Below are 22,767 nucleotides of genomic sequence, written 5' to 3'. Positions count from 1 at the left end.
AAGAACTGCCTTTTTTCTAATATCAGAGCTAAGGTTATTAGGATTAGTGTAGAATTAGTGCAACCCCCCTGTGTCTTCATTCCAGGCAAATCTGGCCCTTTTCGGAAAAATGTCTGCCAACCCTTGAAGTAAGTGACAAATACTCAGCCATCTCTTCTCCAGATCTAATTAGCAGCAGTAGCTTCTATGAGGTAGACACTCTTTCAGATGTTTCACATACCTATCACTGATGCGTATCATTCTGCGTCACAGATATTATTGTAAAATTCCAAGATATATCGGGAATCTCTCTTCTTCTCTCTTCATATACTGCCTCCATCTTAATCCAAGTCACCATTGTTTGCTCACCACCACACTCCTGCCTGGTCACCTGCTTTCAGTCTGCCCCGGCCAATCTATTCTCTACACAGTAGCCTGGACACAGGGTGATGTTTAGAAAGCAGAATGAGGCTTGCTCAAAGTCCATCAGTGGCTTCCACTACTCTTGGAATAAAGGCTACCACCCTCCCAAGACCTGCAAAGCCCTGCACGATCCAGTTCCTGTTTCTACTCCACCCCCATTTTATGCTTCTTTCCCCTGCCCACCATGCTTGAGCCACACTGACTCCCTTCCAGTTCGAGAGCATGCTATTTTATTCCTGCTTTATGGTCATAAAATATGTTTCTTCTGCATAGAATTCTTGCCCTAACTCCCTTCAATCCTTCAAGGCTCCTATCATCACCACAGAGAAGCCCTCCCTTGTCACCATCTAAATAGCCACCCATTCCCTCTCCATTTGTCTTTTGTTGCTCTGCCTTGTTTGTTTCCTACATCACACTTAACATACTTAGCCAGTATTTTCTTGTAGAGTTACTATTTTCACCTGGTTCTCCTTTTGGACTGCCAGCACCTCAATGACAAGGGCTTCGTCTCTTAAGCTACCAGAGTACTCACTGTGTTCAGCACAATGCCCAGCACGTAGACACTTTGTAAGAAATATTTCTTGAATGAACAAAGAAGTCCATTTTACAGATATCCAATAAGCTAATTAACTTGCCTGAGATCAAAGGACTATAACAAGTATTATAAAAATCTATCTCTCAGAGGCAAAAGAATATTCTGCTAGGGTTTAACAATCTCTCCCTTTCTCACACAAACACACACACACACACACACACACACACACACTTATCCTGAAGACCTTAAATGACTGTAATCATCATGAATATTCTTTGCGCCACATATAACCTTAGCCACAGCTGTGATTGTCCGTGTGCTAAGTACATCCAGCTGATAGCTTGAGGTTGAGAGGATTTTGCAACAGTGGAAATCCTTACATTGTTCAAATGTGCTTGTCACAAAGCATTTCTCTTAAGTGCTTTCTATCCTGCCTAGTGGGAAGCCCTTGTGTTTTATCAAGTTGCAATCCAGTTGGACTATTGATGGAATTTCCCTTTGGCCAAGGGGGAATGTGGCCATTCGTATCAGCGAGTCTCTTTCATTGCTATTTTGGGGATTGTAGTGAACTTCTGATGGATGGGTCCACCAGGAATTTCTCACCTGCACAGTTCTGCTGAGGCTCCCAGTGGACACTGATGCCTTCTCTCTGGCAGGCCCGGGTATATGCCAGAAATGACTCGCAGTAACAGTTTTTATGGACTGGACATTCACACATGTCTGTCACACAGGACCTAAGGAACCCAACAGAAAGAAATGAACATGTAAAAATATCAAATTATCAAACACCCTAAACGTGACTTGCAGGAAAGGGTAGGTAAGTGGGATGTCAAACATTGATTGGCCATGAAAGTTTGCTAATTTAGGTTGGAAATCTAAAAATGGCATAAAAGTTCTCCATGAAACCTTATTGGGTACCTCTGAAGAAGGTGATATTAGGTTCCCTTTCTTCTAGAGGATTGTCCGGTAGAACTTTCTGCAAAGACGGAAATGTGCTATAATCTCCACTGTCCAAAGTAGTCTCCATGACCCATATCTGGCTGTTGAGCACTTGGGATGTATCTAGTGTGTGTGAGGAACCAAATTTTTTATTTGACTTAATCTTAATTGACTGGGATGCAAATAATCAATATGTCTAGCGGTTGCCATGTTGGAAAGGCAGCTCTTAGACTACAGTCATCATTCAAAGTGCTGCCATTTTGTGAATAGCTCTAATACAAGAATAATAGTTTCTACTACAATATAACCAAAATAGTGCCCAGTATGATAAAAGTATAAGATCCCAGGGCTTTCTGAAGACATACAATTAAGATTCGCTTTGGCAATATCTTAGAATCTTAGTCTCTTGAGAAATACTGATGCTCATTCTTTAGAATGTGGGGTGACAAATTCCAAATAAAGCAAAATGTCCAGGCCTCGAATTAGACTGAAATATAAAGAAGGTTGAGCCAAGGTCTTCATAGCTTAAGTTTAAGCTATGTTTTTTTAATGTTTATTTATTTTTTTTTATTTTTTTTTTTTTTTAAATTTTTTTTTCAACGTTTATTTATTTTTGGGACAGAGAGAGACAGAGCATGAACGGGGGAGGGGCAGAGAGAGAGGGAGACACAGAATCGGAAGCAGGCTCCAGGCTCTGAGCCATCAGCCCAGAGCCCGACGCGGGGCTCGAACTCACGGACCGCGAGATCGTGACCTGGCTGAAGTCGGACGCTTAACCGACTGCGCCACCCAGGCGCCCCTAATGTTTATTTATTTTTGAGAGAGGCAGAGATAGAGCATGAGTGGGGGAGGGGCAGAGAGAGAGGGAGACACAGAATTAGAAGCAGGATCCAGGCTCTGAGCTGTCAGCACAGAGCCCGACGTGGGGCTCGAACTCACAGACCGTGAGGTCATGACCTGAGTTGAAGTCAGACGCCCAACTGACTGAGCCACCCAAGCGCCGGTAGCTTAAGTTCAAATGTGGAAATGATGGGCCAGGACATGAAGAGAACTGAAATAGGCTTCAACATAAACCAACAAATTTTCAAGCGTGTCGACCGCAAAGACACAGTGATGACCTTACATTGGTGTGCAGTATTATCGTTTACAAAATGCTTCCACATGCAGTCTGTCACTGAGTGCTACACAGGACAAAGCACAGTCCCTATTTTGTAAATAAACAGGTCATTTTACAAATGAATACATGGGCCCAAAGTCACGTTAAAAAGAGGCAAAAGGGTGGACTAAATCACATCCCCTGAGACTACTGCTCTTCCTGTTATTCCACAGGACCACCTTCATCTTCACCTTCCAGCAAGTTTACTCCCTAACAATTCTGACTTAACAGTAATGCAAGAAGCCCTCAAGATTAAGAACGTGAAGCTGCCCTTATCTTTTTCATGACCCTTGCCAGCAAAACCTCTTCCTTGCAGAACCAAATTCAAGGCTGAAAGCAAAAACAATTAATAATAATACTCAAGATTACAAACAGCACGGATGATCTTGAAAAGTGACCAGAATATGATAATCCACTGTGAATATGCCAGCATTTTCTCTTGGCATGGGACGTGTGTACACATCTGATTACAGAGAGCAGCCAGCTAGCTGTGTGTAAGGGCTGGAGCGCTGCCTGCTCCCAACAAGAATTAAATGGCAGAAACCATATTAAAGAATCAATAGACTCACCGTCTCCCTGCAAAGGTATTACAGCCCAACTCTCGAGGACACAGCCTTGGAAATATGAACTAACAGGGACAAAAGAGGAACAGAACTGAAACCTAAGGAGCCTTCTCCATGTCATCAAGTGAGAAATTATTTAGACTGATGACTTAAGACAGAAAATTATTCGATGACTGATACAGGACAGGAACACAGATCTCTCTCTTCTCCAGAATAATCAAGACTGCGTATCTTCATACCTCCTCCCCCGTGCATTACGGAAATCCCATGGAATCCTGCTCACTAGAAAACCCTCTCTGGTACCCGACACCGCGCTGTGCCTTTAAATTTGTGCAGAGCCTCCAGGCTTCTGACAAAGGCAAACGAAAGCCTGTTCTTAAAACGACGACGGCCTCTAAATGTCTGACTATGAACCCTCCTGAACGCCACGATTGCGATTGCCTTTGTTGTTTTGATTTTTATTTCAGACCAACCCACACCCGTCACATTCCGGCGCAGACTTCACATTACGGCCACATTTGGGCTGCCGGTGCTGACCTCTCAGCCCACCTCTGCTTCACTCCCAGGACTTCTGTCATCCACCCTCTTCCCTGGCCCATAGGGTGCGGGTCCCTTTCTCTGGCATGGCTCCCACTGATGTGACGGGGATAGAGCGGGCGCCGAGGGGGCCTGGTGGAATGACGGTCCTTGTGTGGGAAGGAGGTGGTCTCCACACGAGGAAACGTGTCCCCCGACTTGAAAAAGCATCTAACGTGACTCTGTAAAATTGTATGGACAGTAAACAAAATTTAATTTGGGTGAGGGAAGTGAATGTTTTCCTTCTTTTTTATTTCTACCGGTTGTCTTAGGAAGCTATTTATACAATTTAAAATAAATTGCGGGCAGCTACATCCAATTCATCGAGACTGTTGGGAGAAAATGAGGTAGGCACGCATTTAATGTTGAAGCACACATTTACTAATCACTGCATATAAGTATTCCACCTCCACAATATGCCACTCACTACGCAGATGCAGTGAACAATGTATCTGCCCTTTAAAACTAAGGACGACTCGAGCTTATTCTATTACTTGGCACTCATGAGGAACAACATTTGAGGAAAAAGCATGTGTCAAAGCCACCCATCGCTTGAAATATTTCACATATATTTAAAGGCTTGAGAGATGTGTTTTGTCACGGAAGTTAAAACTACAAGATGTCTTTTTTTCACTTGTCAAGCTGATGAGTTTTATACACAAAATTGTACCCAGGGTTTGTGAAAGAATGGAGAAATAGATGGTCCCTACTCGGTGGGCAGAGTGTGTAATTGTTAGCTCTCACATCGGGCATTTTGCCGTCGTCAGCTCTTATGCGGACTGTCTCATCTAGTCCACACGGCAATGGGACGTGAGGCAGGTCTTATTACTGGCCCACTTAACATCTGGGGAGACTGCAGCTTGGAGGTGTTGGCTTGCTCAAGGTCACACGGCTGATGACAGATCTGGATCTGCAAAACCAGGACTGTACTTCAGGGCCTTCTCATCTCAACACCCATAGTAATAACGACGACTGCATTAGAAGATCTTTCTAGGGGACAATTGGGCAATACTTATAAACAGCCCTAAGAAAGTTCCTCCCTTTGGCAGGGAAATTCCACACCCAAGAAAATAGTAATGCATGTGGACAAAGATTCTATAGATGGGGGTTTTCATCATAATGCTATTTGAAATAAAAAGGAAGGCAGGAAGATGGCCTGTAATAAGTTGCCTATATATTGCCTAAATTGCCTATAATAGAGGCCTAGTTAAATACATTTAGGTGACCTCTATATCCTGCAGACATTGCAATGATGTTCTGGAAATACATTTTAAGATATGAGGAAACACGGAGGAAATATTGACTGAAAAAGAGCAAAACTGTGTTTCAGTATTGCGTGAAAACAAGTAAGAAAACAAAAGTAACTGAAAACAGATACGGCCAAATGTTCACAGCGGTCTCTAAGTGGTAGAATTGTGGCTGTTTTTATTTTCTTCATATCCGAATTTTCTATAATAAACACATATCACTTTTCTAAAATGATAAATCAACAAAAAGAGTAACATGAGACATATTAATATTTCAATCAGAATTTACGGACTAGAGTGAGAAAATAAAGAATAAGGAATGGGAGGAAATTAAAATATCCATTTGTAGGTCTTAGTTGCTGAATATTTCTCCAGCTAACACTTTCCAGTCTGTATTGGTCTGTGCCTCCGACTCAGGTGTTGATTCTATTCACCGTGTGTTATTCTCAGACTCCCACCTCATTGGTCTACTGATGCTATGGACTTGACATCCAGATGGATGGAATGGATAATGGGATAATTAGGTATGCTTCTGCTGGAAGGAATTTATTAAGAAGAAGGAACTTATTAAGAGAAGCAAGCATCCTCAAATGCACTTCAAATTTCAGGGTTGGGCAAAGCAATTGTTATTCAAGTGTTCAATTTGCGTTTATCACACTTAATAGTTCAGTATGAGAAAAAATCTAATTTATGACACAGTGGAATTGAATTTTTATATGTTAATGGAAGATTGTTGCTCTTCCCCTAGTCCGTGTGCACCAATACTGCGCATTTATATTCATGTTATAGGATGTGTAGGAGAATTTTATCACTCTTAGTAGTTAGTAAGATTTATGGCTTTGGTTTCCCTGCTTTCATGGCATTATTCTGTCCCAGTTATGTTCTGTTCGATGTTGAGCTCCTGGTCAGGAAACACAGCTGCCCAGCGCTCCAGGGGGAAAACACAGGTTGCATTACAATAGAGCTTTTCCAGGAAAGCTCTACAGGTAATACAGAATAAAGGCCCGCCTATGCAAGCCCTTTAAAGCAGGCTTTCTGTCACAGGAGCTTATGAATGTATCTAGAAATGATGTTCTGATTTATCCACCCTGCTCCTGGCACCTTTCCTGACAGCAGAGAGGTACAGGCAGGATTCTTGTTCCTTGGGGCACACGTAGCTGTGCAATGCGGCGACATGGAGACCTGTCTCCGATGCCAAGGGGCACGGCAGGGTGCTCCCGAGCTGATGCCGTGCGGGGCAGCACTTTGTCACACACCAGCTGCCCCCTTCTCTAATTATTTCATGTACGGTTGTCATGTCTCAATAAGACTCTTCAAAGGCCTCTCCTCACTGTGTCCAGCACAATACTGTCAGAACCCACCTGGGGTCAGTTCCCTCCCTGAGACCCAGCTTATCATAATTTACCTGCAGGGAAGCTTGCATCATCTTCTCCCCTCCATTAGGTCACAACCACTGCCTCGTGCACAGCTCTAGAAAGAAGCCACTAGCCACACGGAGCTGTTTAAGTGGAAATTTACATTAACTACGAGGAAATAAAATTTTCAATTCACTTCCTTAGTCACGTTTCAAGTGTTCGATGGCCATGTGTGGCTAGTGGCCGCCATGCTGGACGGTGCTGATCTACACAAGTTCCGTCATGGCAGAAGGTTCTAATGGATGGTGCAGCTCCATCTGTGTTGGGAAACCATTCCTGCTCTCCTCAGAGAGGTTTGTAGATGTAGTGATATCAAGATCACGCTCACTCCTACTCTTACTGGGCACCTACAGAGAAAGTTCAAATTCAAGGTCCCTGGCGATCTAGATCATCCCTTTTTCCTCCCACCCGTTCTTTTACCTGGGCATAGGCAATGTCTCATTAACCCTCAGGCTTCCTTCCACCTAGCCATTCCTGCCTTGAATGTGCTTCCTTCTCTTCCCCACTGGAAGAATCTGATGTCTATCCTTTAACATTCAGTTCAGCTGCTCCATGGCGCTTCCTGACTGGCCCAAGAAAAGTTAGCCCCTTCCTATTGGGTCCTATCCCCTCTACATCTTTATCCTAGCACATACCCTCTGAATCCCAATTACCACTTCCTCTGTGCGGGGGAACTGTATCTCGTTCATCCAGCCAAACAGTGCTTTGAACAGGCAGCTCAGTAAATATGCGGTAAATCACCAAAGAGTGAATAACAGTCTGATAACTTCTGCCCAGCTTCCACAGGGCCACAGTTGGACACTGATATTTGAAGAGCGTGAATTCCACCCTTGCCCCAGTCCTCGGCCAGTGCCTATCCCAGCCCTCCACCTGGGGCTGCTCACCATAGCAACCTCTGAACTAAGCTGCTTCCACAGGAACCTTGCATTTTCATTTTCAACTTCTTACACTCCTCTGCTGTATCCCAGGGGATTTTCTTTTTAATTTAATGAATGGCAGAATAAAGAATTTGATCAGAGAAGTCTGCCTTCATGACACACTTTCAGAAAAGCATATATGCAACATCATAAGAACAACCTATAGCTCTTCGTGTTATTAAAAAGGCAAGCCTCCAATACTGCTAAAATCAAAACATCAAACATCTCTCTGCCTCCTAGCAACAGCAGACCGAGTAGTTTTCCCTCTGCTTTTTCTGGCATGAAGGCCACCCCTGTCAGAGAGAGGTAAGCGTGCATGCGTTTGCTACCCAGAGTTTTGAAGGACAGATAGATTAACCATTGGGAACTCTCCACGCTGCTTCTGGGAGAACAGAAGGGCAAGCCAAGAGGTGCCATGGCCAGCACCATCTGGGAGCCAGAGGCAGAGCTTTGGCTCTCCCCTCTGCCACCGGGAAGGGTCTTTGGCTGCACTACGTTGTTCTATTTGGAAATCAGCCTTCCTGAGAACGACAGTAGAACATGGCTACATCTGGACGATCACCAGAACACCACACTGGGGTCATATGGCTTTCCTTGCTCCATGTATCTAGGAAGTTCACAGAATCAGGCAAAAGCATCTCAGGTTGGTTAGTGCCTGGGCATCCCTGGGAAAAGGGGAAGGGAGAGAATTCAGGAAATAGTCCTGGCTGGGTGGACAGAAGTGTGTTTAACTACCAAGAGACTATCAATAGAGACTATTAATAAATTCACTTATACTTTAATCCTTGAAATTCTGCCCCAACCTCCCTAACCTGAATTGCATGAAAGTTACTAGAGGAGGTAGCCATAAGAAGGCATAGCCATGCCACATTAGACCTAAGGAAATAACTTCATCCCTGGCTTTCTAGTGCCTACATCTGCTCTTCTCAATACTACATGGGCACCCTCAGCAATTCACATAAAAACAGCATTTTGACATAAAAAAATAGGGCCAAAAGATTCAACAATGGGACACATGAGGTTGCTCTATTGAGGTGTTAATAAGAGTGGGGCAAACCCGCAGAGCAAGCTGGTAGGGAGTCTGTACTGCTCCTTCCAGATCCTCCCTGAGCCAGCCATAGTTTGACATCATGGTGGCTTAAATATTGGCGAGAATATCTGATATCAAATATTGGCTTAGCTGTTGGCTCTATGGTTGCCTAGGTTTCCAGGATAGCACAGCAAGGCCAGGTATTTCTGGATGAGCTTATTTATTTTACAAACTCAATCTAAGGAGACGGGGCAGGAGAATCTGGGAGTCTACCTGTTTCTCTGGTTGTGGATACTGAACTTATGTGCAATCCAGCCTCATTAGATCTCCCACACAGACCCACATACATTATACCTTTATTCCACTCCTAAGTGCAAAGAATGAACTCATTGAGCCCTGTTTGTTCAGACGGAGGCACAGACATGAACAGAGGGACGCACCTTCAAACTCCAAATGACATAAAGAGTATTCTGGGCAGGAAGTCAGTGCAATGGGATACTGAAGACTAATTCCATGGGGGTGGGTAAGGGTGTCTAGAAGTCTTTGCAGAGTAGGAGAGACATGGGAACTGGGTCGTGAAGGAAGTGTAGAATTTTGCTCCATTACAGAATGAGGAAAAGGGAATTTCAGGAAAAAGGAGGAGACTGATTAAAAGCAGAGTTTCCAAATCACCAGATCTCAGATTTGATGCTCATGTGGTCCAACCTCGAATACTAAAAAATGAGACAAGACAAAAAGCCCATGACAGTCACACAACCTGTTTCTGAAGACCACGTTTCCTCACAAGGCAGCACATCAGGTCTGTTGTTAAAACATTTCTTTCGGGGCACCTGGGTGGCTCAGTCGGTTGAGCGTCCGACTTCGGCTCAGGTCATGATCTCGCGGTCTGTGGGTTCGAGCCCCGCGTCAGGCTCTGGGCTGATGGCTCAGAGCCTGGAGCCTGCTTCCGATTCTCTGTCTCCCTCTCGCTCTGCCCCTCCCCCATTCATGCTCTGTCTCTCTCTGTCTCAAAACAAAAAAACAAAAAAAAAAAACAAACAAAAAAAACATTTCTTTCTTCTAGGGATCCAAATCCTCCTAATTTCCAACCTTACCCGTAGGTGTGACACTCATAGGTGCCACACAGAATCAGTCAGCGTGCTTGTGCCCGTGATGACTTCTCAGTTATCTTCCCAAGTTCCCCCATCGGCCTTGGGCGTTTGCTCTTTCTGCCTTGACAAGAATAAAAATCCGACTACCAAAGTAACAGGGAAAAACCTACTGAACTGCTTTCATAATTATTCACAATGAACCCCTTTTCTTGATTGCCTGCACTCTGTTCTTGTCACGTATACATTGCCTACTTATATGTATGTAGTTCCGGTTTAAAACCTAGGGACTCTACATTTTTTACCTAATTTACACACTCTAGATACTGAAAAATATTGATTGCTTTAACTCTCCAAGGTTATATTCCCCAGGAGGCAAAAGGTGCTACCTGCCTGGCAGATACTAGGGTGGCATAGGAGTTCCAGAAATGGTCCTCGGCCTTGGACACCTTTCTAAAGCTAGAGATTGCTTTGTGGCTAACACAGCAGGCACAGAGACTCCCTTTAAAGATAGCAATGCTTATGATTTTCCATAGATGCCAATTTTAACAGGAATCCCTTACACTTGCTCTGAGCAGAGACCAAACAATCATCGTGCATGTTCTGGAGCCTGAAATATTTCCTCCTTTGATAAAGCCATCTATAAGACCATCTGTGGAGAATATATTCCCCACGGCTCATAGTTAAGTTTTCTTGTACCTTATGGCTGGGGAAGGTGTGTGCACCATCCTGCTATTTGCTGGACAGACTAACATGGTTAGAAAACACTCCTCTTGGGAAAAAATGAGATATTTTTGCTAGAGTATGAAACACTGGCTCCACAGAGGGAAAAGATGACCATGATTAGCAAACATTTGCTAGGTTGTCACTCTCCCAGGGATAACTCATTACTTCAGTTTGGGCAAAGACGTCTAACAATCCAGCCAGGGAGAGAGGAAGCCTGGTCACTACCCCCCTCTAGTGGCTGAGAGTTAGAGTGCCAAGTAACCTTAATTCTTATCCCAACATTTGCTTCTTACTCTTCTTTTTTTGAGGGGGAGGCTGACTGATAAAGCAGAACATAAAAATGGCTGCTCATCAGAAAACCGATTACTCTTCTCTTAAACATGTTCAACTCATCACTGTCACGTTCACTGTAAAACAACTGTGAGGCTGGCTGGTGGACTAAATCCCCACATAATCTAAAAGTCTCCTGGTTTTCTGCCACAGAGGCTAGAAGAGCTGAGGCACTCCCTGCCAGAGGGCAGGTGAGGTGGCGCATTGGTGGGAAAAATCTCAGCTTTTGTACTTTTTGCAAAATCTCACTTTACCCATGCACTGGATCTAGCTTCACATACTCTGTTTTTGCAAAGAATCTCAAATACAAAAGAGCACCCGACCCTGCACCTAAGCAGGAGGTACCACTTCTGAGGTGGTAACACAATCAGAGGCCAAAAGCACAGCGTGTTGACAATGTTCAGCCATGTTCCTGCTTCTTAATTAGTAAAATAGTAGAATCACTGTAGTACTGGCATTCTAGGACTCTATCTAAATATGAACTTGCCCAGCCCTCAGCCAGCCTTAACACTAGGTGATATTCACACTTGGAAGATCTTCCAGAAAGAGAGGTCGCTCTTTACCGAGAAAAATCTCCCGGCGCCTGAGTGGCTCGGTCTGTTGAGCGTCCAACTTTGGTTAGGGTCATGAGCCCACATTGGGCTCGCTGCTGTCAGTGCAGAGCCCGCTTCAGATCCTCTGTCCCCCCCTCTCTTTACTCCTCCCCCCCTCACGCTGTCTCACGGTCTCTCAAAAATAAAGAACATTAAAAACAAAAGAGAAAATAAAGTCTCAATATCTCTTCTGTGCAGCAAGCCCAACTCATTCTATTTCTACCCCCAACATAGATGCACATCACCTTTGAAATCGTTCCATTCAGCTTGACAAACACTGTCTACCGTGCGCAAAAACACAGGCCGGGCTCGGTGGAAATGTAGAAGGAAAGAAGACCCTGCCTTCAGCTTGGGACTTTCACAGAGTCATGGGGAGGGCAGGGCGAGACTGGGCAAGGCCACAGGCCCAGGACTAAGGAGGCTCAGTCTGGGGCTCCTGTAGGTGCAGGATGGCACTCTAGGGGGAGCTCCTCCTTCAACCGTGCTCCCAGGGCACCCTGCTCATCTCTGGACCCTGGGGGAGAGGAAAGTGCTCCCACAGGACAGGCCATCAGGGAGTCCTCAGAGGGAGGCAGCAAGGGGCAGCAAAAAGCGCTCCGGAGTTCCCACACCTGTGGGAAACCCCGCCTGGGTTACTTGGGGCACAGCCTTCCCCCTTTCTAGGCCGTTTTCCCCCGCATCATCGCTCAGAGTGTTCTCAAGAAAAGTCAAGTGAGAAAACAGACTGTCCGGTTGTGACAGAGGGTAGAGAAATTCATCCGCACGGCCGCATGCGGGCTAGCGGTGGGCGCCAGGCAGAAACCAGGGTCTCCTATCTTTGCCCAGCCGAAGCGCAAAGGGAGAAGGGTGCGTAAGTGGAGCTTTGTTTTTTTCTCATTCCAGGGTGGCATCCCCCTCAGCGCCATCCTCGGGGACTCCCAGCCCCAGCAGTCCTCTGTGAAATCTTGCCATTGGTGGCCCAGCGTGCTGGGACAGGTCTGCGGGTCTAGACCATGGCTGCCTGCTGAGGGGTATGAGTGGGAGCGCGCCGTCACAAGTTGGCAGTGAGGAAAATCCAAGGAAGTGAAGGCGCCCAGCATCTGGAGGCCACGCCCCAGCCATATGCAGCAGCCACCACCAGCCCAGATGCTTCAAAGGGGCCGATCCTTCCAGAGGCCTTGTTCACATTAGGCAGTGGAGGCTTGCCAAGTCCACAAACCCTCCACTACGCGCGTTAATAAAAGGGCAGAGTGGTGGCCACGCCCCCCAGAGGATGCATCGCTGCGGTGAACTTTTTCAGATGCTGGGTGCCTTTCATCAAGCATCTTCCCGCTTTGGGCTCCATAGCAAACCAGTATTCACATCCAATCACTGCTCTGGGAAGGGGTTTTTTTGTGCTCCATACTCTGTGCAGCTTGGCTGTATAGGGAAAACTCAGTCCTTAAGACCTAAGAGGAGAATTATTCTTGAGGGGCCCACCGCACCCTCATCAACGGGGGATGGCGCGTGGCCATTCTCAAATCATGGAAAAGAGATTCAGAAACCAGACATTCCCCAAACCCAAACCATAAACACCATGGGCCAACCACCTTCTTGCAGCTTCCCACCCTCTGCTAGAATGATAGCATCCTCATATAAACCCCAGAGAGACGGAAAATGAGGCCTGTTTCCTAGAAGCAACTGAGAATATTGCTTTGAAAGCCCCGGAATATTCATAGCCCTGAAAGTGGAAGAAGTGGGGTAAGGCAACATTTCCTCAGTGCCTGCTGTATGCCAGGTGTGTTGCTTATATAAGCACATATAATTTCGACTGCAAAATTTTTAACGGAACAGGGAACTTAAACCCAGAGAGATCACAGAGTTTTTTTTAAACGCCACACTGGTAGTAAGTGACAAAGCTAGGTCCATGTTCTTTTTCCTACAACACACTGCCTAATACAACATATGCTGTTTCCCCCACCTCTTCTCCTGGTTAGAACGTACTTCTCCTTCAATATGCAGGCCAATAGCTTTCTCAGGGAAGGCTTCTGAGATCTCCAAACTAGTGGGGTTGCTATTAAACATTCTCATGGTGTTCTTGAGTGACCCAGGTCACAGCCTGCAACTATGTTCTTGTCTGATTTATCCCTCACTCCATCCACATCTCTATCCTCCCTCCAGGGAGGGCAGGTTTTATTTGCCATCTTTCACCAGCCCTGGTCAAGAGTTAAGGCTCCAAACCTGTTTTTCTGAGTGAATCATTTATAGATGTTTATATAGGCAAGGCAAGATAAAGTGAATTCTAAGACAACAATGAGAATGAGATGGTTAAATGGCCTGAAAAAGTTTCAAGGAGGAGTAAGCATCCCATGGATTTAAGTACAACCAACGGCCAAGGGGAAGAAGATCTGGAAACAGGCCACTGGATTAGGCAACTAAGAGGACAGTGATGTTCTTAGTAGGAATAGTTTCATGGGGCAGAGACAAAAGTGTTGAAGGAGGAAAATATATGAGACATTAAGTGAAGACCATTCTTTCAGTAGGTTGGCAGTAAAGAGGAGGACATAAATGGGATGATAGAAGGAAGGGAAGCCAGGGGCAGCTCTTGTGCATTCGTGTGTGTGTGTGTGTGTGTGTGTGTGTGTGTGTGTTAGGATCAAAGAGACTTGAACATTTTGCACCGGAGGAAAAAGAAGTCCAAGAGAAGATGTTGAAGTTAAAGAGATGGAGGGATTAGGTAACTGATAATGTCATGAAGAAAATAGGTAAAGATGGGGTCAAGAATGTAGGAGAAACGTTGTCCTTCTCTTCACTTACAGTTGCTAGTAAATCCCTGAAAAAATTTCTGGAAAAAGTCACACACACACACACACACACACACACACACAAGTCCTTTGGCTTATACAAATCAGAGTGGGGTAAGGGGTAAAAAAAAATCAAGGCTACCTTCTAAATCAGCAGTTGGATAAAGATCAATAACCCAGTGCAAATACCTAGCAGAGAAGGGGGTAGAATTGAATGAAATTTTCAAATGGTGTTTCCAGGTGAGGAAGGACTATAGATGAGGGGCAAGATTCCCACCTCTGGAGAATAAGAGTTCCACTCTATCTCATCCATGACCTTGGAGACCCATGGCAAATGAACTAAAATAAAACTAAGCCAGAGTTTTAATCAGCCAGAAATTGAGTGCTGGAGAAATTGGTCCTTAGCTCTTGTGGAGAAAAACACAATATAGCAGATTTCTTAAACCTTAATTTAATTAAATAAAATTAGTGGTGGAACACTTTCCCCCAAGTCAGAGGACCTGACACTTAGACACCACTTTTTTTGTGGGGCAGGGGTGAGGCTTTTCTAGATGCTTTTCTTCCTAAATATTTTAATTTCTCATCTGAATAGTACGTCTTAACAGCAGCCACTATGGCAATCTATCTTAGTAAAGGACAGTGAGTGCTCAGAAGTCCTACCAATAGGCTGGATGACTCATAAACAGTCACAGAGCCATAGAATCGAGAGTCTTAAAAGACCTTAGTGAACATCGACTTCCTGCAGGAATTCCTTTTATAACATCCCTGACAGATGGTCATACATCTGCATCATGTCGGTGATAATAGCTCAGTAGCTTTTTAGGAGTATCATTCCTGCGATAAACAATGAAGCCTTCTATCTCTCAGGAAGTTTTCTTATATATTAAAGGAAAACGTGTTCTGTAGCTTCCACCCATTTGTTCAGATTCTACCTTCTGTTACATTGTTCTATTCTATTCCAGCCTCCATATGATATCCTCCTCAAACACATTACCAAAAGTAAAAATGTTCCCCTTGAAAGTTAACTTTTGGGGAACTTCCAGAAATATACCTATTAGGCCATTTTTTTTACTTCCTGTGCTTTTATTTTCTTTACACCTAGCAGCTAAAGGGCATTCGAGTTAAGTATAAACCTCCTTTCCCTTTTATTTATTCTTTCAACAAATCTCTGCTGAGCAGGACATTGTGCTCACCTCCAAGTTAGAGGCCAAGATGAAAAAGATAGGGTTTCTACTCCAACTACACAATGTACTAAAATAAATTGTAATAAAAGGAGGAAATCAATGAGTGCTATAAAAAGCATTACAGTATTACCAGGGGAGTGCAAGGAGGGAGATTATTCTGGCAAGGAGGGTAGGGAGCGAGAAGCTAGAAAAGATTTCAAGGAGGAGGTTTCATTTGAGTTACATCTTAAAAGAAAGAGCTCGTTTTACCCAAAGAGGAAGGAAGAGCTTTTCAGAAAACTCGTTATTTAGGAAATAAGAAAAAAAGTAAGAAATACTTTTGTTTGCAATGCCACATGTGCCACTTGAAAATTCCTGATCATCAAGAGGAGGAACAAAAGTGTTAGGAAATTACCAGAAAGGTAGGTTGTGCTCATTTAATGGACTGCCTTGTATGCTATGCTATGAAGCATGAACCTTATTTGGAGATCAGGGGAGTCACTGACAGGTTTGAGCAGACAAAGGATAGAATAGAAAACGTATCTCAGGAAAGTGAGCAGATGAAGTGACCCCTGGGGTCAAGCACCTATTGAGGATGACCCAACGAGAGGTTACAAGAGCAAAAAAGACACAAGCAGGGATTTTGGGGGCAGAAGGTGATGGTGCCAGTAGAACCAGAGGGGAGACATAAAGCCCATGGGATAGAAGAAGGTATACCCTGTAGAATTTTTAAAGGGATCTCATGCCAGGCAAAAGGTAAGAGAAAGGGTCACATATGCCTCTGGAGATTTGAGCCTGGGTTTATAAAGTCTGTCACCAAATAAAGAATGCAAGAGAAGAGACTGTCGGCAACAGTCTTTTAATGCCACATTAAAGTAACAAGAGGAAAGAAAGACAAGGAGTTTGTAGTTAAACAACGCGGAATTTCCAGTAGAACATCCGGGCAGTGAAGGGATGGTAAGTGGTTAGCAACGGGCTCTTGGGGAGTTGGGGAGAATAGAACCCCTGACGCATAGCCTATTCCAATTTCTGTTGTGTAAATTCTCCCAATGTATTTGCTTTCAGGCTCCCCACATGACTTCCCTGATCCCTAAGCATGGTGTTGGGAAGAGAGTCTAACAACTGCCTCTAGAGAGCCACTTCAAGCCAGCTCCAGCTGGCTACACCCGGTTAACAATGTGTAACAGGCGCTGGAGAGGGGAGATATACGTTGAGCCAAGAGGGTTCCTTGTTTTTCAGTAAACAAAATGCGATTTTGTGTGTGTGAGACAAAGTTAAAACCATGGCTACAGGCAGAGCATCCCTACTGATGTGTTCTAATGTCAGCCAAAAGTCCCAAATAAATTATCTCATTCTCCGTTACCAACGTTCATGTAAACACCATAAAAATGAGTGCTGACAGCAACCAATGAGTTTATGCCGGTTTTATTTTTCATAATATCCTAGAAAGATTCCTCCTTTAAGATTTATTATTGTTTTGCCTAGCATGAAATAGTAACTAAGTGTTTTGCTAAATCAATTTAAAGGTTGCTTTGTTTCATTGCCACCTTCACAAGTACCTCTGGGCCGTCTACTGTTTTATAATGGCTCATAATAATGCTGCTCAGTCAATCATAGGATGCAATTTGGCTTAAAAAAAACTATAGACTATCTTTTTTAAGATTGTATAAAAATCTAGCAACAAGACTGATTAATACTGGGGCAGTCAGTGATGCTATGAAGTTGGTAAGGCATTGGAATAAGAAAGTTAAAAGGTGAGGAAAGTGGATAGCTCGTATTAACACAGTGATTCAAAGTCATGCACTGGGGAAGAAGATAGGGATGAGGGAAAATGAGTGGTCAAAAAAGACTTTACTATGACTCAGCAGTGAAAAATTCTAATTTCTCCCCCATATCTTTCCAGTGATAGCACAGATATCTTCATATGCTTTCTTCCGGACACAGCAGCCACTCATGTGTTTTGTGCAAACACTTCTCATAATAATACTTAGGGGAACATAAACTCCTCATTCCTCACATAGCAGCCAAATGTTCTTTTTAAAATATAAAATAAATCACGTCGCTCCTCTAATCAAAAGTTACCACAGATGCCTTGTCACATTAAAAATATAATGAACATAAACCCTAATCGTGGTCCACATGCCCCTGACAATCTAAGCCCTTTCTGCTCTACATTTTCATCTCTGTCTTCCAGCCTTAGCTTGCTACCTTTGGATGGGACTAGACTCCCTGCCATTCCTTAAACATGCCATGTTCGATGCTACCTTTGGCTGAAACGATCTTCCAATGTCCTGGAGGAGTGGCTTGCACCTTCTCAACTTTCAGAGCAATGACTACGTCCTCAGATGTTCCTTCTCTGATCATCAGTATCTACAAAAATCCTCCATCTCCATTTCATCACCCTCTCACACATACTCTACTCTATCTCATTGATTATTAGTTTAGTTTTGTTTGCATTCCCCAATGAGGATGTAAACTTTGTGAAGGCTCTTGTCTGTCTAATTTCCTGCTGACTCACCAGCTCCCAGCCCAGTTGCTAGCATGTAGAAGGTGCTCAGTAAACATTTGTGGGATGAAGAATGCTCCCACTCACATTTAACTGGACATATTTTCATGGAAGAAAAACAAAAGAATGACTAGTCCTGTCTCCACCATCCTGTCCTCCATTATGTCTGAGTATAATGCTCCCCTGCCATGAATGCCACATTAAAGTAACACAGCAGATCAAATAACTTAAATACGTGACTTGGGGTCTTGTATAGAAACACAACTGAGGTTATATGTGCTGACTTTTCTGTGACATACTAAGAGCAACTCACAGTACTTCCCAGGAAGACTTGCAGTAAGGTGAGGCAAATGTAAGTATGAGTTCCCTTCAGTCACTCATTGCTCTAAATTGCATTTACGAAGCACCTACTACACAGAGGCATTGTGCCGATACACAGACAAGATGTCAAAATCTCCACCCTTAAAGACATAAAATAGAGAGCAACAGGTATAAAAAGAATTTTTATGCCATATGATCAGCTTTATAATAGAGATATTAAAGAAAGGACAAACAGCAGAGGGGAGAATGATGAGTCAAGTTAAGAATGTGAGCTGTATATTGAGCAAACTTCATTGAAGGGGGACCAATAATGACCAGTGATCTCAGTTTTGCATAAGTTTGAAACACATATAGCCATTAAGTCCTGAAATGACAGTACCTACTTAGGGAATTACATGTAATTTTATATGGCATGAGCGGTTGCATATACGCAAGGAAGGACCTATCAAAATACAACAAAGAGAGCACAGACAGTAGAACTACAGACTATCTATTTACAAAAATAAGGGCAAAAAATACTGTATCATTAAACAGAACCCAACAGTACATTAGAAGAATAACATATTAAACCAAGTGGTGTTTGTTTTAGAAATGCAAGGTTGGTTTGATACCAAGATGTTTAATGATATAATTTTCACCTTAATACATGAAACAAGAATAACTATGTATTCATGTTGACAGATGCAATACAACATATCATAAATTATACATTTATTCTGGGTTTTAAAACTTTACAAATATGGTAAAACTGAAATGAAAGAATGCTTCTTTAACACAACGAATGATGTCTATCTCAATGTAAGAAGTCAGAATTATTCTTAGTGATGAAACATTAGAGGTATGTCAGTAAATTCAAAAGCAAAGGCTGCTTTTCAATACTATTATTAAGTAATGATATTCTAAAGTTATGCCTTCTAAAATTATACAAGAATGGGACACCTGGCTGGCTTAGTCGGGAGAGCATGTGACTTTTGATCTCAGGGCCATGAGTTCAAGCCCCAGCTTGGTTGTAGAGATTACTTAAAAACAAAAATCTTTTTAAAAAAATAAAATCACACACAAAGACAAACAATAGACAAGATTTTAGAAAGGAAAGAGCAAAATTATACTTTGCATGCAAATTATGTGATTGTCTATAATTAGGAAACTTCAGAAAAAGAGAAGCTCTAAAAACTGTTTTACTAAATGCCAGCAGTAACTGCTTAGGAACTACACTCTACAAAAAGATCCAATTCACAATACCAACCAGTCAATGTAGAAGAAATGAGACTTAAAAAATACAGAATCTATATAAAGCAAATAAAATATATAAACAAAAAGAGATTTCCTGGGATAATATAGTACACTTTATTTTTATTTTAAAAAGCTCTGCATTGTGTAAGTATTAATGTGATACAAATCAAAATAATAAATTTGAAAAAATAATTTAAAATTCTTTTAATGTTTAGTTTTGAGAGACAGAGAGAGAGAGATAGAGAGAGAGAAAGAGAAAGAAAGAACAGGGGAGGGGAAGAGAGAGAGAGGAAGGGAGGGAGACACAGAATCCAAAGCAGGCTCCAGGCTCTGAGCTGTCAGCATAGAGCCCTATGCGGGGCTCGAACCCATGAGCTATGAGATCATGACCTGAGCTGAAGTCAGAAGCTTAACCGACTAAGCCACCCAGGCGCCCTGTGAAAAAAATAATTTTTAAAAACCTCTTTGGCTGCTCAGTGGGGGCTAGGGTGTGGAGACAGGGGTAGTGTTCACTGCGGGAGAGGGATGCAGCTGAGGGAGGAGGTATAGAAACTGGAAACACAAAGAAATAATGATAATTTACACCAAGGTAACAATGGTTACTAAGTCAACCAAGAAAATAGATTTTAGATATGTTTAAGAGCTTATATCAATATGATTCAGAAACTGATTGACCATTTGAGCATAAGAGTTAAAGAAGAGAGAAGAATCAATGACTTGTACGTTCAACAAATATTTGCTGAGTACCTTTTACGTGTCAGGCACTAAATTAGAGACCAGAAACCATGGATAATTAAATGAGAACACACATTCAATTCAGCATCCTCTTAGGAGGATGCATTAAAAGATATCATTTCAACACATAAGAAACCTACACGTATTTCTTTCACACAAAAATAAAATCCAATATGGAACTTCATTAGTGGAAATTATGAAGAAATGATGCCTTCAAATGAATAGTCAGAGCAGAATCTAAATGTGTTTAATGAATGGAAAAGAAGAACATAGAACTGCAGGGAATGGTAGATGTACAACTGATCAGTGAATCTGGCTCAGACTGAGCAAACTCAGAGAAGCCAGAATCATAATCCAAGAGGATTATAATACAGAATGAAATTCAGAAGTAGAAGAGGACTCAGGTCCCTGGAACACTGGTTCTCAAACTTCACTGCACCTTAAAATTGCCAGGGAACGTTAAGTCTCAGTGATGCCAGGGGTCTCAGGCTTCAGAGTTTCTGACTTCATTGGCTTTCGTGTGGCCAGGGTACCAGAAAACCCTAGAGTGACTCCCTTGTGCAGCTCTAATGGAGAAGCCCAGAATTGGATCCTCATCACTAGCTAGATCTTGGTTCATGGTCTAAATAGTTACTGTTAAGAAGGCCCTATTCTTCGGGGTCACAGATCCCCACTAGCCCCTAATTCTGCATAGGAATCTTCCAACATAGTCAATAAACTCACTTTTTTAAAATAGGGGAACTAAGATACAGATTTTTTACAATCTTCTACAAGCTAAATAGCTTTTCCAACCTTAAAAGTGCTAAGAGCACATTATAGTCTGTTGATTTTCTTCCATCTCTGTTGTATAAATAAAATTGGGGGGTCAAAATATAATCCTGCTCCCCCTAAAATTTCATCAAAATAATTTTTTTTTTTAATTTTTTTTTCAACGTTTTTTATTTATTTTTGGGACAGAGAGAGACAGAGCATGAACGGGGGAGGGGCAGAGAGAGAGGGAGACACAGAATCGGAAACAGGCTCCAGGCTCCGAGCCATCAGCCCAGAGCCTGACGCGGGGCTCGAACTCACGGACCGCGAGATCGTGACCTGGCTGAAGTCGGACGCTTAGCCGACTGCGCCACCCAGGCGCCCCTCATCAAAATAATTTTTACTTAAATTTGGAAATACTGATTGGCATTGAGCTCTTATAACTTTATCCTTCTATGCCATAGTCTAGAAAGAAAGAATATGATATTAAAGAATGCACTATAAACACTGATTCCTGAGTTTCTATGCACTCTGAGAACATTATGTTTGCCCATTAACCTTTACACAAGAATCAGGTAATTGCAGAGGCAAATGTTATTTCAGAACTTTGAAGAAAATCATCCCTGTGTACATATCATAAACTCGGAGACAAATGAACACTCTGGGTCATTATTAGAAACATTCCAAAGAAAGAACTGTAATCTCTCTCAAAGTTCTGTACTCACAAGGGGCTTTCAGTGGAAAGTCACTAAAAAACCGAAATTCTCAAAGGGAGGAAAGAGTTAAGGGCAAATAATAGGATTGCCTGAGATTTCTCATAGCAAGACTTTTCTCTTTAACAAAAGCATTTCTCCGTCTTTGCTCTGACTGGTGTCCACGTGCAGGAAAATTCACTAAGCAGCTAAAGGTCCAGATGAATTCGGTGCCCATGGTCCTTCCATCAAACCAGCAGCCTTGACCTCACATAGGGTCTCACCTGGGGTTTGTTAGAAATGCAGAATGTCAGTCCTACCCAAAATCTATGAAATCGAGCTCTGTGTTTTAACAAGATCCCAAGGGATTTGAACGTGCATTGAAATTTGAGAAGTATTGGTCTAGAAATGAGCTACAGAAAATTCAGTCAGAGGACAGCTTTGGCATCACCCAGAGTTGAGTAGAAATGCAAAGTACTGGACTCCATTCCAGACCAACTCAATCAGATGCTGGGGGTGGGGGTGGGGGCTGGGGCCCAGGAATTGGCATCTGACCTACCTCTGCAGGTAATTCTTCTGCACAGCCAGGTTTGTGAAGCAGTGGTCTGGGGCAGGTTTTTGTTCCACCCACCCCTAACTCCAGAGCACTTACACTCTGAAAATGGAGAGTTTGGGCTGAGTAGGAATTAAATGGAAAAGAAAGGGAAGGGGTTGCAGCTTCAGAAAGAATGGTACATCACCTATCATCTATGCCATAGCCTGAGATCATCTCATCATCTGATGATGACCTTGGGTTCTCCTTAGAAATTTCAGAATAAAATGATAAATCCAGGGGTTTCAAATCTCAATCTTAATTTTTTTCAGAGCCTACTTTTAATTCCTTTTTTTTTTTTTTTAATAAAAAGTTTGAAGGGGCACCTGTGTGGCTCAGTAGGTTAAGTGGCTCTGGTTTCAGCTCGGGTCATGATCTCACAGTTCATGAGTTCAACCCCTGTGTTGGGCTCTGTGCTGATAGTGTGAGGCCTGCTTGGAATTCTCTCCCTCCCTCTGTCTCTGCCTCTCTGTCTCTCTGTCTCTGTCTCTCTCAA

General features: G+C 43.0%; 1 protein-coding gene across 2 annotated transcripts in view; it reads right to left on the bottom strand.

Moving 5' to 3' along the window:
* BMPER (BMP binding endothelial regulator) overlaps positions 1-22,767 on the bottom strand; it is a 251,171-nt gene that overhangs the window by 11,396 nt on the left and 217,008 nt on the right. For both annotated transcript variants that reach the window (XM_030308210.1, XM_032592428.1), the window contains exon 14: positions 1,541-1,671. In XM_030308210.1, the coding sequence (XP_030164070.1) occupies positions 1,541-1,671 (131 nt within the window). The remainder of the gene's footprint in view (positions 1-1,540; positions 1,672-22,767) is intronic.

Source organism: Lynx canadensis, chromosome A2 (genome assembly GCF_007474595.2).
Source record: "Lynx canadensis isolate LIC74 chromosome A2, mLynCan4.pri.v2, whole genome shotgun sequence".
Lineage (NCBI taxonomy): Eukaryota > Metazoa > Chordata > Mammalia > Carnivora > Felidae > Lynx > Lynx canadensis.
Note: the sequence above shows the minus strand (reverse complement) of the source record. Positions and strands in the feature narration are given on the sequence as shown.